General features: G+C 40.5%; 1 protein-coding gene across 3 annotated transcripts in view; it reads left to right on the forward strand.

Moving 5' to 3' along the window:
• ELMOD1 (ELMO domain containing 1) overlaps positions 1-14,497 on the forward strand; it is a 46,461-nt gene extending 31,964 nt beyond the window's left edge. For 2 of the 3 annotated variants that reach the window (XM_075082330.1, XM_075082319.1), the window contains exons 6-11: positions 524-653; positions 3,770-3,903; positions 4,660-4,728; positions 7,228-7,278; positions 8,815-8,948; positions 13,121-14,497. In XM_075082330.1, coding sequence (XP_074938431.1) covers positions 524-653; positions 3,770-3,903; positions 4,660-4,728; positions 7,228-7,278; positions 8,815-8,948; positions 13,121-13,293 — 691 coding nt within the window. In that variant the 3' untranslated portion in view covers positions 13,294-14,497. Of the gene's footprint in view, positions 1-523; positions 654-3,769; positions 3,904-4,659; positions 4,729-5,031; positions 5,056-7,227; positions 7,279-8,814; positions 8,949-13,120 lie in introns of all 3 variants that reach the window. The other variant, XM_075082308.1, reaches the window with a different exon arrangement.
• Positions 14,498-17,623: the final 3,126 nt, after the last annotated feature.

Raw genomic sequence — 17,623 nt, forward strand, 5'->3', positions numbered from 1 at the left:
TAGAGGCAGATCTCTGAACTGTATTACTTCTGGGTTTTGGCTTCTTTATGCGAGCTTTTGTGACATGGAAGCAAGATGATTATTTTTAGCTTTTTGCTGAGTTTCCCCCCTTCCCCCTTCACCCCCCCCATCCTTTAAGTTCACATCTCTAGTCTCAGGGCATTGTTTGAGAAGCTGCCACTTGAATGAGGGGAAAGATTCAGCAATGCGCTTGTAGCAGGCGTTCAGTGCTGCTGTGTATAGTTAGAATGAGATTTCAATGTGTGAAAATTCACCGTTCAGATTTCTAAAAAATCCTAAATTTTATTATCTAAGGAAGGCACTAAATAAGACTGAGTTTCACAAGGCCTCATTTCATTTAATATTGATCTTTTGGATATTCTCCCATTGTAATTAAAGTGTTAGACTATCAATTCATTGATGTAACATTATTCTTGTGAATTAAATGAATGTGCACGTGGTAGTGCTGTTTCATGGCTGCATATGATTGAGTTAAATTATGTTGCTTCTTTCTCCCACTCAGGCTGGGAGTATCTCTTCAGGCGTGCCTGCTGCAGATTGTGGGATACAGAAATCTGATTGCAGAGGTTGAAAAGCTGCGCAGAGAGCCATACGATTCAGAGAATCCACAACATGAGGAAATGCTTCTGAAGGTAGGTGCTTAAGAGATACTTAGAGGGCATCCTTTATTCATCAGCTCCAAATGGCCTGATTTGTAAACCTCTTTAAAGCATTGAGAGGTATCGACGCTTTCCTCCATCATGTACCTGTTGTAAGATAAGGCTATACAGCGTATTAATTTAGCCTGTGTGTAACACTTGCGAAGCAAGGACCTTGTTCCCTGGTTGATGAATTTGTGTTCCTTGGCTGGACTAAGTCTAGGCACTGGCTACCCAGCTTTTACTGTAGATAACAGCTCTGTGCTATGAGCTCTGGAAAAATAGCTGTATGTCCTACTTCAGTACACCTTTCTTCAACATCAGAAGGGTATTTTTCTCTCTTAACCAGAATAAATATTTTTTTTTTTTTCTTTAATCTCTTGTATTTTTGAAGCTGCTCTCTGTGTATCCCAATGGCAAATCTCTAGCTTTCATTGTGTGGGATGGAAGGCAGGGATATGATGACTTACACATTTATATTTGCCCAGTATATTTTTCAAATGAAAACAAAATTAAACCATTCTTTAAATAATACATGCACAATGATGAAAGTCATACCAATCGGGTTTTACATCATACTTCATGCTTTCAGGAAAGCCCTGCACGAGAGCAGATAATAAAAGGTGTTTTTTCAGGAAGATGATCTTGAAGCAATAAGCAGAGGGAGCGCTAGAGAGCTCTTACATTAGAAAGGAATTGAGAGAATAAAAGGGGTGAAAAATAGTCTGATAGGATCAGGAGAAATGCAGGGACTAGCTGTTTCTGACACAGCTGGTGCAAGATGCTTCAGAGAAATGGCAAGTTACAATGAGCTTATCTACAAGCAAAATGCCTTCTTACAGAAGTTTCAGATGTCTTATGAAAACACCTGTTTCATTTTTTTTTTATTTTAAACAAAATATTGAAAACTTAAACACTTCCTTTGCTTCTGTCCCCATCCAACTTTGTTGTTTGGGATTTTTACAGCATGTGATGACGAAGCTGTCTTCCACGCTGCAGTTTGCAGTGTAGTGCCTTACACAAGTTAAAGGTGGGAGCTTCTGGAAATGTTACCTTAGTTACCTGGACTTCTAGGCACTTCCAAAAATCCCAGTAGGCATCTTATGTAAGCATTTAAGGATGCAAATAACTACTTCTAAAAAATGCCTTAAATGGTCAGTATGTTCCTGTAGGTGTCTGGAAGGCTGTCTTTAGGGTTGGCTCCTTGCTGGGAGATGGGAGTCTCCTTGAGGAGTCATCAAAACCCAGATCTGCCCCTGAAGGAGTGCTCTACTCACCAGGGAGGATGGGGTAGAGGGACTCCTCCTATTCGAGTCCTGACCCTTTGCAGCCAAAAGTACAAATTTCTTGGTAGTAGTGTGAGCCACACTGATTGACCCAATGAGGAAGCCTGTGTCTTGGAGGTGGGAGATCCAGGTGCCAGCCTGCAGTGTTGGTCTCTGAAAATCCTAGATACCTGGCTGCAGGTTTAAGGACAGCCTTTGGCTCCAGAAAAGCATTCCTAAATACACTGGGCATCTACACTGCCCAGAGAGCAAGAAGCTGGGTCTGAGAATGGGATCACAGGTGAGAAGCACTGAGGAGCTGTCTGTGGTCTTCATGGCCACACAGCCTGTGAGGGCCAGGTCCTGGTTCTTAGATGCTCCTGAGAGTCATGTCAGCAATGATGTGTAGTCACGTAAGTGCTTTAGAAACATAACTGCAGAATAGAAACTGGGTGTTTGTCTGAGGGGAGATTAAGCAGTTCAGCTTATGCTGTAAAATTCGTAGCGTTGAAGACAGTATCAGTTTCACCATTTGCCTCCAGTGTAACCTGTGTATTAGCACTTGTTCACAGCAGGTGTTTTGCTTTTGCAAATTCTGCAAATTTTGCAATGTCAAATGGAAATATGTCCAAGGGTTTAATTTGGTTTCCAACCCATGCTTGGAAAGAATAGGCTGGTTAGTTTTCATTCCTTCTAGATATTCTGCTCAGTGATCTCTGCAGTGGGTAATTCAAGTACTTAATATCTATCACTTATTCGTGTTTACCAGGAGGGCATTTTATGAATGAGAGAAAACTTAACTTAATGTGATTGAACTAATGAATAATACTGTATTTACTGTCAATGGATGAACAAGAAAGATAGCAAATATGATTTAAACACTGATGCTTTTCACAGTCATATCAAGTGAAATCATTAAAGTTTTAACCTAACACACTTCATTTTAAATGCAGTTAGAAATTACATTAATTTTAGCAATTCTGGGTTTTTTATTTGGGAAATGTGCATACAAGTCTTGGGTAGGCTTTGTATAAGTGCATTTCTTGAGGCCCTACTCACCAACCCATGGCTTATGGAGAACATTGATTTCTTAATATACTTTGGAAAGGATGAGTTTATGATATGGCACATGAAGTATGTGGAAAGGTGCGTATTTGTCAGACACATCAATTTAGGCTGCTTTTAGGTGCCTAGCAACATGATATTTACGCACTGAAGTTGCTGGACCAGTGCAGCTGAGGGGTTTTATTCCAGCTGAGGATCTGGCTTGTTAAATCACTTTGTCTTTTTTTTTTTTTTTTGAGAGATCAATGAATGATTCACCCCTTAGTTAAATATGAAGGTGGCACATGCTATTCTTGTATGGATTTTTTTTTTATGTTCTCCAATTTGCTTTTCAGCACTGTGGTAGCCAAGTCAGCACTCTTGATTTATAACCCTTCCAGAGACTTGCAAAAGATGCTGCAAAAAAGATTGCCAAAGAGCCTCAGGGACCTGAGGGCTGATTGCCTGCTGCTCTATCGGTGATTTACAACCAAATTCCAGCCCACTCCTGTCTCTGTACTTACGGAGGCAGATGCTAGTTTGATGCACAAAGCATGAACAAAACAAATTCTTGTGCAAGACGTAACAGCAGCTACCGCTAAGGTCAGAAGGGCTGAAACGTCTGCAATATGTAGAGTTGCTTAGGGTTCCGCCCCCCACCCAGGAATTTAATTTGATTTTATGTTTGGGTTGCTGGGATAGCAATGCAGTGATGTTACATCAGAACATCATGGTTTAAAAGAAGAAAAAGCCATAATAACGTGTGGAAGTTTAATTATGTTTTACCTGTAATCTTCCTAGTTGTGGAAATGCTTGAAGCCCAATTTGCCACTGAAAGCTAGGATTTCGAAGCAGTGGTGTGAAATTGGTTTCCAAGGTGACGATCCTAAAACAGACTTCAGAGGGATGGGTCTCCTGGGCTTATATAACTTGGTGTAAGTATGTTCCTCTGTAGATGGGGGGGTGTGTGTGTGAAGTAATGAAAAGCAGTGTCACTTGTAGATTTTTAGCAATATGGGAATAACTTATAAAAGTGTTAGGGGCTTCATATAAAAAACTGAAAGAATTCATTTGCTAACTCAAATTTTGGAGGGTTTCCCTTCTCGAAGGGGTCTCCTTTCTTTCGGTATTCCTAATTCAACACAGTAATACACTTGCTAAACCCTTTTTTGTTTCTCTGTGACACAGGAAGTTAACATTCTCTTCCCACATTAAAGAAACTGTAAAGTCTATCTTCACCAATAGCTAGATCTCCTTAAAAAAAATGCCCTGGAAGTGGGTAGGTGGGAGGGTTATGTTACTGCTCAGTTTTCTTGTTTGGGAATTTCATGCTGAATTCTTAGGCAAAACACTTGAAATGCAGACGCTGATGGCAGTCTTCTGTAGTTGGACTACTTCTTCAATTTCTGTCCATATTCAAAATTAAGCAGTGAGTTTACATCACTTTTCCCTTCCACCTCACACACACCAGGTGTTGGTACTATATCTGGTGGGTAATTTGGACATTGATCAATACCTGTTACTTCCCCCAGCCCTTGTATCTACTGCAGGTAGTTACAGAACTTGGAAACATTTGGTAAAATAAATTCTCCCTATGAGGGGAAAAAGGGTGTGTATGGACAGCTGAGTATGACTTAAGATGCTTTTTTTTGTTGTGTTTCTTTAACAATTCACCCTAAACATATATGCAGGTATTTTGCCGAATGGGACACTGAGATAGCTCAGCAAGTTCTCTCTGATTCTCTTCAGCCTAAATACAGGTAATGCTTGAGACCAGAAAAAATAACTTGAGAGCACACTGTGCTGGCTGGTGTTTGGGGAGGGGCCTGGTTTGTTGGGGTTGTTTGGTTTGGTTTGGGGTTTTCTTGTTTTGCTTGGGTATTGCTACGTGCTGTCTGTTTTCAAGTACTGATCCTGAAAACTGATCCAGTCCAAGAGGCAAACTTGTATACTGAATCTTAGAAATAGTTAAATTTAGTGTTAAATGTTTTCACTTATAATTTCAAGTGATTTTGTATTTTTATTTACCTTTCTTTTAATTCTTTTGTCTTTTCATAATGAAGGGAAGTCACTAAGAAGGAAATAAGGTATTTTTTTTTCTTTTCTCTTAGTTTTATGAGACCCTACATGTAAATAAAGATCTAGCCATACTGCAATTTGGCGTGTTATAAACTGAAAGTCTTTCTTACAACACCAGGAGATCCATATTCCATTCTCTAAAGTTAACTCAAATGTAGCTGATGGTGCAGGACTGGGTACATCTGAGCATGCTTATATATAAAGAATGAAATTAACCTTGCTTGATGCAACTAAAGCACTGTATTTCAGACCTTTTTAGTACCAAGCTTAACAAACAAATTTCGGGTCACCTTTACCTGTAGGAAAAAAGTCCAAGCAGTGCCTCTGTGGTCACAACAGCTGTGACTGACTTGAAAATCAAAAGTAGTCTAGGCCAAGGACTTGTTAGTACTGCTTTAGAGTCCCTTCATTTATAGTCACATACTCTGTCTGCCTTGACTAATGATGGGTCTAACCTGGCTAGTCCGTTGTCCCAGCTGTGGAGAGATCAGGTACCTTCAAGTGGCAAAAAACTGTGTTGTGAATGACTTGTGAATAGGAGATTTATTCCATAATTATTGGGCGGGGAGATGCCTCTTAGCCAGTTACATAGTAATCAGTTGACTTAAAATATAATTATTTTTTTTTTTATTCTGCCACTAATGTTAGGTATCCATATAGCAGGTTCACATCTGAATCCTGTGAAGTCTTTGATCTCCTCAGTATTTTGTGGTTAAGTTCCCAATGGCAATTCTGTGACAAAAAGCGCTTGGAACACATTAGTGTTCTTCATTTACATGTTTGATTACCAATGGCCATCTTGGGGTACTGTGCGAGCATGTGCAATTTCTATCCCTTGAAAGAGCATTCAGCAGAAGATAAATGTTGCTTGTGGTGCCGTGGTGTTCTTCCTGGTGTGGTTGCTTAGCAGCCATGCTGATTTCTAATGTGATAGTGATCAATGTAATTTCTATTTCTGTTGAACTGTATTGCTTGTCCACATCCTACATATGCCACCTTTATTATTCAATGGTTGCTTGAGGTTTTTTAACTGATGTTATGCCACAGCCTACAAAGATGGTTAAGATTTTAGGGAATGAATGAAGACTGATGTATTCCCGAATGCTAAGCCATTTAGGAGGTGAAGTTTTGTCCTCACGCATGCTGCCTCGTAACACTCGGGTCAGGATGGGTATGGACCCATTAGCATTTTTAATACTTAATGGCAACAACTTCAAAATACTGTATTTACATGAAATTTAGGGGATTGTTTTTAGTGTAATAGATACTTATTATAGTCCAAGAACAACGCTTTCACACATAGCTGTCTATAACTTGGGATCTAAAGCTTACAAATTCTGATCTGCCTTACCAAGGCAAAACTTCCACAGGCATGTCTAAGTTTAGCCCACTGGTTAGGGTCAGTTCCATGCCTGCTTTTAGCTGGTGATAAATGCAGCAGGTGATTTCTGCTAAACTTGTTCTATCTGAGCAGATTAAAACCTGGTTAGTGGGATATTGGCTGACTGGCTGCATCACACAGATCTTCTTTTAAAAGAAAATATTGTTAAATAGCAGAAATTTAGTCTAAAATCAATCTGTTCCCTAACTAATTTTGTTTTAAGGGTGGAACCTGTGTCCTTGAAAAGGTCTGCATTATTTTGCTAAATAACAGGAAATACCATTCCTTACTTTTGGCCATTGAGTAGTTTCTAATTTGCCGGACACTAAAACTTTCTATTGGAGTATTTGTCATGTTTGCTGCCTCAGATGAATCATGCCTCCAGTGATGAGTGTCACATATATCTTTGAAAAGACAAAAGGCTAAAACCGTCTTTGATTAGTTAAAAGAAATGTAATATTTTCAACTTTTTGTATAGCCTAGATTTAATTGAAGTGGATCAACTGTGGCCAGTATAGAAAATAACCAGCTCTTACCTGATGAGAGTCTTGACATAGGTCCATACTTCATAATGATGAGACAAGTTTATCAGCAAAACTATACAGCCAGTTATCCATTTCAAGTCCTTTTATACCAATCCATTCAGTCAGAAGTGGAGTTAAATGCGATTAGCCAGATCAATGGAGGTAAAATACCATGTTCAGTCAATGTTATAATATCAAAAAAAAAAAAGACAATATTTGTCATTTAGTAATGCATGACAGTATCTGGATTTTAATTTTTGTTTTGTGTCCCTCAGCCAATTCAGCAAAGCTGAATGGGAGAAGAAAAAGTTTGATAAGGCAATAGGGTAAGTTTAAAGATCTTTGTAAAGCTGCCACAAACACAACAGTTAACAATGATGCTGTATATATGAGGAGGTAAAAGGTGTTTCCTGGTTACTTTTTAAAGGAAAACTCAGTGTCCATACTAACATGTATTGTCTTAACCACACCTTGATCTTGATCAAAAATTACGTGAAAAACAGTTTGAAGTAAGAATTAAGAAAAATAACACTAAAATGTAGCAAGGAGAAGCTTTCTTTGTATGCTATGAATAGTGCAGTGATGAATATCTGTTTTATTCTTCTTAACACATAATGTGATCAAGTCTCACTTCTTACTGTCAGAGCCAGATTCTGATCTGCTTTCAGGAAGCAGATCCTGAATCTGCTTTCCTGTTATAACAGGGAAGAAATAATAGTGAGATTTTCTTTCTCCTTCAGGAGTGGGTTTGGTGTAGCTGCATTATTCATGAGTGTGGAACTGGATGTTCCTTCTGAGTGTATCTGAAAATTTGTAGTAAAATATTTTAATGCCCATATTTCATTTTCCTGTGAAGCTTGCCATTAGGCCTTACATTGCAGTTAACTTCTGGACCTTTAATTATTGTATTTTCCTCCGAAATATATCAAAGATTAAAGAAAAAGAAAGTAGTTTGGTTTCCTTGACACAGATAATCGGAAAAAATACCCAGGACAGTCTACAGAAGACAGCTGTGTTTAAAGGAGGAAAAAAAGAAAAATCACTGACCAACTAAAAAACTTTGCTTTTATCACTAAATGTCAGTGTGGGACATCATCTGTTTTCTTGGGAGATAGTCACTACCAGAAATGTCAAGTTCTTTATGCAACAGGCTCACAAATTAAGAAGTATCTTCCAATTTCTGAGTTCTGTTGTGCCTAAATACATTTTCCTTGTTGATCTTGATCTCTTTGCAGGACGGGGTTTGTTTAATAAGTCTGATTTTTTTCTTATTTCTGTTTCCAGCATGCTATGATTTAGGTTTTTGCCTGTTTTCCAGCCTGTGTATCTAGTTCTCTGTTAGGAAGAAATTGGAGGTGACTCAGCTGGATCTTTTTCACAGGCTTTTCAGCCATATGAGTGTCTTTATAGGACTGATTGTTGAAACCTGATGTTCCTAACTGTGGGTAATGAATTCCAGTGGGGCAGTTGGGTTAAAATAGCAAATGATGTGTCATCCTGCAGGCACAGCCACCGTGTGGAGTGCTTGCCTTGTGTCAGAGGCAAGCACGGGGATGCCTGGGCTTGTTCTTATTCCGTAGGAATGGATCTGTGCTGCTCCACTGAAAATGCTGGCACAGTGATGAAACTCCTGTTTTCACTGTGAGCATATGTTTCACAAGGGAAACACTGCCATTAGAGTGTACAAAGCAAGCAGGATAAATGCTTTTCTTGTTTTCTACCCCCACCGCCCTGGAAGCTCAGAAAGGAGAGATTTAGTACCACTCAGTAGCACACAAAGTTGTCAGTGTTATCAGTGTTTCTTACAGTGTGCTGAAAGCAGACAAACTCTTAACAAATATTGCTGCTTCTTTTTATTACAGCTATTCTTTTGCTATCGTGGGCATTAACATAACAGACCTTGCGTACAACCTGCTTGTGAGTGGAGCTCTGAAGACCCATTTCTACAACGTTGCTCCAGAAGCACCAACACTAACTCACTTTCAGCAGACCTTCTGTAAGTGGCAGGGGAGAGGGAAATCCATAATTTGTACTCCTGCTAACACTTTTGTACTGCCCATACTTAAAAAAAGAAAAGAAAAAAATCTGCTGACACAGCACAGAAACTATGACGCCTGCCTAGTCTTCCTCTCCTGTCTTTAGGATGGATGGATTCAGTTCTTAGTTGTGATGGAATGCCACTACCAAATCAAGGGGTAAAACAAACAAATCAAACAAAAAAAACCCAAACAACAAAAAAACCCAGCAAGTGCCTGAACAAGTGACCTTCCTATCTTCTTAGACTGTCTTTAAATAATATGAAACTACAGGTACTTTAGAAAGTGTCTGGAGATGGCTTACCCATAAATCCAACTGTCTTAAGATATTAACACTTAGAATCAAGTGTTGCCCTCTGCCCTTCAATGGAGTTGTTCCCCTTCAAAATAATGCTTTCCCAGCCCTTTCCCCTGTATTTGAGCATCCCTTCTACAGCACAGACCTGCTGTGCGTCTTTGGGGACAACACTTCTAATACTTTTCAGTGTATAGGCAAGAAACTGATAAGAAGTCTGGATGCACTGTTTTCCACATTTATGACAATTGCAAATGTTTTGCTCAGGTATTTTTTAACTTTGGCTGTTTAGGTAGCAGATTTTTTGCTTTGCAGCTACAACATTTTCTTATTCCTTAACTGGATAAATGGGAAATAGTGTTCTATGCATCTCTCTCATTAAATACTATAGGGTTTTCAGAACAAGATGGTTCACCCAAAATCTTATGTGGGCATATATCACACTGTAGCAGATCACTCCCTTCAGCGATGGTTTCTGGGTTGCTGCTGTAGATAGGCTGGCTGGTGGGAACTCTGGGCAGTTTAGCTGCTAAGCTTTTGTCTTTGGTGATGGTTGGCTTGATAAATAAACGAAGATAAGTATTTACCTAAATATCCAATTATGCATCTTTAAGTCATCTTTTCATTGGAAGGGTTACTCTGTCTTTTTGCCACATTGCTGATGTGCACGTGGCCTTGTGAATGTACATCTACTATGATTGGTTTGGCTCCCATATCTTAGGGGGGGACCAACTTTCTAGATGTCTGCTAGAAATACAATACAGCAGAGAGGAGGCAGTCTAGGATGTTCCTGGAATGTGTGGGAGATATCAACTGTGTCAGGAAGTTAAGTGAGCTGAGTAGGGAAGGTGCTCCACTGAACCCCAGGGCTCAGTGTTGGGGCCAGCTCTGTTTAATACCTTTATCAATGATCTGGATGAGGGGATCAAGTGTACCCTCAGTACATTTACAGACAACACCAAGTTGGGTTGGAGTGTTGATCTGCTTGAGGATAGGAAGGCTCTGCAGAGGGACCTGGACAGGCGGGATTGATGGACTGAGGCCAATTGTATGAAGTTCAACAAGGCTCAGTGCCGAGTCCTGCACTGGGGTCACAACAACCCCATGCAACGCTACAGGCCTGGGGAGGAGTGGCTGGAGAGCTGCCTGGCAGAAAAGGACCTGAGGGTTTTGGTCAACAGCTAGCTGAACATGAGCCAGCAGTGTGCCCAGGTGGCCAAGAAGGCCAACAGCATCCCGGCTTGTGTATCAAAAATAGTGTGGCCAGCAGGAGCAGGGAGGTGATACTGCCCCTGTACTCGGCACTGGTGAGGCTGCACCTCCAATAGTATGTTAAGTTGAGCCACTCACTACAAGAAGGACATTGAGGTGCTGGAGTGTGTCCAGAGAAGGGCAGTGAAGCTGGTGAAAGGTCTAGAGAACAAGTCTTATGAGGAGCAGCTGAGGGAGCTGGGGTTGTTTAGCCTGGAGAAGAGGAGGCTGAGGGGAGACCTTATTGCTCTCTACAACAGCTTGAAAGGAGGTTGTAGCCAGGTGGGTGTTGGTCTTTTTTTCCAAGTAACAAGTGATAGGACAAGAAGAAATGGCCTGAAGTTGCATCAGGGGAGGTTTAGATTGGATATTAAAAAAAATCTCTTTACTGAAAGATTTGTCAAGCATTGGAAAAGGCTGTCCAAGGAAGTGGTTGAGTCACCATCCCTGGAGGTCTTTAAAAGACAGGTAGATGATGTGCTTAGGGACACTGTTTAGTGGTAGACTTGGTAGTGTTAGCTTGACAGCTGGACTTGATGATCCTAAAGGTCTTTTCCAACCTAAATGATGGTGTGATTCTGTATCCTGTTCTTGGTTCTGGTTTCTTGCCAGCCTAAAATCCCCACCACTGTGAATTTGGGGGAGGAAGCAACGTGTTTTAGTACAGTTACACTGTCCTGTTGCCACTGCCAAAGTCTTGGCTGCAGGAAGGAGGGACTGTTCTGCTGTCAAAGCCTGGGGCTGTGCCCCAGGACCAGTGTGTTGTCTGACCAGCGTGGCCAGCCCATCATGACAACACTGGAGGGAGAGCTGATTTTTGACAGCTCTTCACTCTTCAGCCCATGCATATATGAGTTACAAAGCAGGATAAAACTTGTGTGGGTCTCTGGTGTAATAATGGGCCAGTAAAGGTGGTGGATGTTCCTACATGCTGTGCTTGCCATTCTAGGAAAGGCTTGAGGTTATCAAATGGACTTTGTCTGTTGATGCTTCCTCTACAATAAACTTTCCTGGAGCAAGGATGATCCATCCAGAGATTAACTGTTTGAGTCTGACAAATCCCTGCTCTTATGCTCTTGCAGTTTCTCTCCTCACCCTACCACAGTCATCCTAGGTTTACTTCAAACTTTCTTCAAACCCAGACATGGTTAGTCTGCATGAAATGCCTACAGGCTGCCTGACTGAACTGGAGAGTCAAAATAGCCTTGCCTAGCCAGCAGCCTTGCTGGTAGAGAACACAGTGGTTGTACCTCCTACATGCTGATCCACCACGTCACCTCATCTGCACCATTCTGCTCCCTCAGGGAGCATTTGGCCCACTGCTGTTGGCCTCTGTTACCTTCTCTGACTGTACTAGCAATGCATGACACTGCATTGCTCAATGGCATGCTCAACATAGTCACTGCTGAAGTACAGAAGGTACCTCTTAGAAATCTCTTAGACCTTCACCCCCAAAGTCTAACAGTGTTTTACATTTTAGATAGGTTGGGGTTTTTTTTTCCCCCAAAGGGTTTTACTGAGCTTTTCTTTGAAAGTAACTTCTCTTGGAATGAAACAGCCTATGGCTGTTGAAATCTATGAAAGAGACTGAAGATGTACTTAAAGTACCTCTTGAATGAAGTTCGCGATGATGGGGGGAAAAGATGCAATGATATACTTTGAAATTTAAGCTACAAATATGTGTGTTGTAATTGTTATATAATAGAATAAATGTATAAAACTATTAGGCCTTTTTTTACCACAAGTGCCCTCACTTTCTGGAGTACAGAAAACTTCCTTGCACATTTTGCTGTGTTAGGATGAAAGATTATACTTTTTCAATGGTTCATCTTCTGTGGAAGTTGAGATCAAGAGATAACTTCAGTGACCTGGACCCTATAGTGCTGGATGTAACGTTTTTCCTGTCAGTGAAACTATTTGAGTTGAAGGATGGCACAGAACTGAGAGCGTAAAGGCCTTCATCAGAGCCTGTACATTAAATCCACTTTGGAATCAAGTTTCTTCCTATAACAGGAATGTCTTACCAAAGCTAGTGGTTCTGCACATCACCTTATCATTCATCCTTTCAGGATCATAGGCATAAATGTTAAACAACATTTTCGGCAAGGTTCATGTACACACAAGGTAAAATTGTGCATGAGGAGGAAGTGGTGGTAATACAGAAAGACAAGATGGTAACTGTTATGTTACCTACAAGTATGCTCTTTTTTAGTGGAGAGGAAGCGATGTTCCCATGAGGAATTATCTGTGAGGCAGAACTTGAATATAAACAAAAGGCTGGTGGAGCAGCATCTTCCCCCTATTCTTTAGTTTAATGTTCTAGTTGATGTATCCATATGTCAAGACAGCTAGTGACTTCTATTTATTGTGAGAAGTTTTGCCAATGTAAAATATTAACCAAATTTTGGGTTTGTCCAAAATGGGTTTAGTCTTGTCCCTGCGTAGTGCTGTGAGGTGTCAGACCTTAGTGACCAGGATTCTCTGTATAAATCATAAGTGCTAATTGCAGGTATCTTTCTAATTTTGTATGTGGTCTTTACATACTGTATTTATCTCTTCTACTTCTCCTTTTTTATTATTTTGTAGGTTACTTAATGCATGAATTCCACAAATTCTGGATTGAAGAGGATCCACTGGACATAATGGAGTTCAATCGTATCAGAGAGAAATTTCACAAGCGAATCTTGAAACAGCTCCAGAACCCGGAGATGGCTCTGTGCCCTCATTTTGCTGCATCAGAAAGTTTAATCAATATGTAGTTACTCACTTGATTTTATTTGGAAACACTGTCTCACTCTTGTGTTAAATCACTCTTTAGACCATCACTAGCATACTGAATGACCATGGCGATTGTATGCATGTTTTCGGTGCAGTATACATCTATTTTTGTCACATGTACTAGAACCCCTTATGCTTCTCTCATTGGGAATTTCTCATTTTAAACTGGCGCTCATATTGTAGCATTATGCAGTGTTACATTCTGAAATGATGTCCAGGTATCAGAGTTTTTCTATTTTTTTAGACTTTCATCATAATTTAACATTGACAGTTGAATTGTATTTCTCTAGCTGTGTTTTGTATATGTGGAATAAGTAGCTGAATCTTGTATTGTGAAAGCTTTTTAACTTCTTGGTATGTTTTAAGGTAACTACTGGCATTTCAAGCAAAACTTATAAAATTTATGTTTGGACCTTGTCTAGAAGATAACGTATGTAATTTAATCTGATGCAGGCAAACACATTAAAGTTCAATTTTCTCCATGCAGCCATATATGCTTAATGCAGAATTAATGAGGCTTATGAGATACAAGTTTCAGTGAGAAGAGTTTATGCAGAATTACAAACAGACTCCACAGCTGCATGAATACCAAATGGTCTGGTGATGCTAGTGCACTCACAGTGAACTGCAAACACACAACTGCTGGATACCGGCAGGGGCCAAAAATTATATGATCAGGCTGTTGTCACCAACACTACCATGCTGAAGCATGGTCTAAATTTGTGCACATTCCTTTCAATATACAGGGGTTAGTATTTTGTGTCACATGTTGGAAAGCAACATTGTTTGGTCACATTGTGCTTGGTGAATTCAGGGGAGCAAAAATCTTTTTTTTTAACTACTGAAAATGTTGCTTTGGTTATCAGTTCAGTTCCTAAGAACTGGAAGAAACAATCAGAAGGTTTAGAGTAAAACCACTTGAGTTTCCCAGACTACTTATAAAAAAGTTTAAAATGGCATACTGCCTTTTTTCTAAAAACATGAATGAGTGAAAGTGTCTGACACTAAGATTGTGTAGTATATTGGACAGCATCTACCATGGCATTTCATACCCATGGTATTTTTTACCTTCTAAGCAATCAATTTTAGTATTAAATGTGTAAATCACTTGCATATGGAGATTAAATTGAGTAGTGTCCAACTACTTGTGAATTATATGAATAAATTATATGTCATTCTAAACTGAAGCACTGTGGGTTTTATTTTTGAGATGTGCAGTAATACAGATGAAATCTATTTGACTTTTGAAAGGGGATGTAGCAGCTTTGCGGTATTTCCCTAGTCTGAAGAGTGATCTGAACTTCCTCGGATCAGGTTCTTTATACCATTTCTAGTTACAGCTTGGGCCATCACTTTATAAGTGAAAAATAAAGCAATGGGAGTGGTTAAAGTTCTTGGGAAACTCCGTGGATTTAAGCCCTCTCATTTCTTTGCTAAAATGTAAGATGGGGTAAGGACTTCTCTGTAGGCCTGGAAACTTGCACTTGTCACGGAGTTAATCAGCAAAGCTCTGTGGGTGTTGCAATAATTAATCTCCAACGCATTTGGAAATATGGAACTAGAAAAACTAACTATTGCATATTTTGCATGAATATACAAGGAATAAAAAATGCACATGGTTAACTTATTACCACTGATTTTGGAAAGCAGTCATTTATAATCATTAGATATCAAGGACTTCTTTGCATCACTCTTGAAGCTTCTAAAATAAATTTCTAGCAACATTATTAATTGTTTCAAATCTTAGACTCTTACTTTCTTTTCCTGCCCTCCTCTGACTTAAATACCTTCTGCAATTTTTTAGGCTGCCCTGGTTTATGTTTGATACTCTGCACTGGAGTTCATGGAATTGGGGGGAGGGAGGCACAAAGACCCCTGCTCCCTTCTTACTCAGTTGTTCTGCCTTGTCTCAAGGTGCCACCTTCAAATAAAATCAGAAAATGTCATCTGGCTCCATGTCAGATTGTGTGACTATAATCGAGCTGCTTTGAGTGATTGTTTTTCCTGTCTTGCAGGGACATGTATTTAATGAAGCTAAGTGTGAAATTCCTTCTCCTCTGGAGCCCCTGAATGCTGTGCCTACAGATCTTATCATCCTGCCCACTCGAGCTTCGGCTTTGGCCTGTGACATCCTTGCTCTCAAATCCTTGTCAAACCTGGGGCAGAGAATGTCCCTGGTGACTGCCAAACTGGCTGTGCGCTGCTGAGGGAGGAACTCTCTGGCACCGCCTTCCCTCCTCCCCAGGAATGGCCTCTTACCGTGATGCAAACCTAAACTTTTCCTTATAAATTTTAACTTTTTTTTTTGTCACTGATAAATCTCCAAACTGACCTGTAAGGACCTGGATGCTGCTTTCCCTAGGGAGGAGAAAATAAAAGAAACAGCAAAGAAAGAAGTATAAAAAAGTTGTTTCAAGAAGGTAGAATCAATATTTATACGTACTGCAGGGTGCAGATTTTGGTTTAATTAAGAGCAGAGAAGATTTAGGTGGATCTTCTGAAAAACTTTCCGCAGCCTCATGGTTCACCTGCACTTCACCTGGCATCTCCTTTCCTGGACGGTCCCGTGAAGCCGGCCAGATGCCTGCTGCTGAGAAAACATCATCCCTGGCCCTGCATGGCATGGGCAGCAGGTGCTGCCTGCCCAGACCATAAAGCTCTGGCACCTTTCTTTTTTAACAGGTATTTTTCTCAGGCAAATAACTTACATTGGCAGGGCGATGCAATGCAGGTGTTTTAAAAAGACATGGCCATGTTTTAACACTAAGCTGCTAATTTACTTTATAAAATACAAGATAGTGTACCGATGCTATACAGAATGTGTCTTTCTTTGCGTGGGCAGATGAAAATATAACTGATGAAAACATGATATTGACAGGTTGTATGCTATTTTAAATGCAGAAATATTTACCTTGATCTGCTTAAAGCCAGAAAAAAAGGCCATGTAGTGTTGTGGTTCTATAATTCTGTATGTGATATTATACAAGGGTGGCCTGTATTTCTCCATGTTACAGATTCAGCCAATTCCCATAGCACAGCACTTCCTTATCCCGGCTAATGTGAATTTAAATTGTTGCCAGGGCTCCTTCAGCAACGTAGGTGGGCACTGATTTGTCTTCAGTAACCTCCGTGCTCTGCCAGCCTCTGTGGAGCTGGGGCTGTGAGCACCAGCAGGGTCTGCGCCTGGGGTTTGATTACAGCCGGGAGGAGAGTGAGTGCTGCTCTGGCTTCCTGTCACTTTTTGCCTTGTGGCTTTTTTCTTCCTTTAGGGAAGGGAGAATTATTTTAGCTGAGGTTCAGGCAGGCTCTTTTGGAAGGTACTTTTTCAAATGCTGGTGTTATTTCTATGTACTATTTTTAGAAGCAAATAAATTCCATCTTATCTATAAAGTTTGTTTTGGAGAATTGTATCTCCTGGCTGTTTCCCAGAGCATCATTGAAGCTGGACTGGAAAGTTTCCTGTCATGTAGAGGGTAAAGGGGATTAATCCATTGTCTTCATTAATGGAAGAACAATCTTTAAAAACACTTGCACCCACTGTGTGGTCTGTGCGTGTGCCCTGTGGTGCACAGCTGGGTGGCGATGGCTTAGCAGCGATGGCTGAAGCACTTTGCTGCAAGCAGAGAATTTTCAGAATGTTCGCAGTTGAAGTAAGTGCTGTTAGATGGAGCACAGATGCATGTGAATAGAGTGCTGATGTTCAAATTAATGAACCCGGATCTGCCGCTGCTGACCCAAAGAATCAGCGGTAGCACCACGCACACATTGGTTTCCTTTTATGCAGTTGGTATCGTTATTTCCTTCTTAATCCTGCCCTTCTTGGGCCGTGGTTAGCTTTCAAGATTTCATTTGCTGAACTGTCCATTTCTGTCATAATGTGAACTGAGGTTTTTGACCCTTCCACAGGGGCAACAAGCATTGCAGGGTTGTCCACTAGTGGGGTATTGCAGGTTGGAGTCATTCCTGCATGAGCTCTAAAGGAAACCTTAGTCTGCAGCTCTGCCACTTGGATGGATCTGACTGAGGTAGGAATCAGTTACAGCCTGAAACAGTAACCATGTGCAATTCTATAAATGCAAAGTTCATGTGCTTGACAAGTACTGTTGGGAAATAGGGGCGCTCTGTATATAGTGCTAGGAAATACAGGAGCTCTGTATATACTTCCCTCTGTCCCCCAGCTGGCCCTTGACAAGCTTGACATCATCAACATATGAATCCATTTTGGCATCACAGAGACTCCTCTATGAATGACTATCACAATCTCTGATTTTTTGGAGAACAGTTCTACTTTGAATCTTGGTAATGACCCCG

The sequence above is a fragment of the Phalacrocorax aristotelis genome, chromosome 1, assembly GCF_949628215.1.
Source record: "Phalacrocorax aristotelis chromosome 1, bGulAri2.1, whole genome shotgun sequence".
In the NCBI taxonomy this organism is placed as follows: Eukaryota; Metazoa; Chordata; class Aves; order Suliformes; family Phalacrocoracidae; genus Phalacrocorax; species Phalacrocorax aristotelis.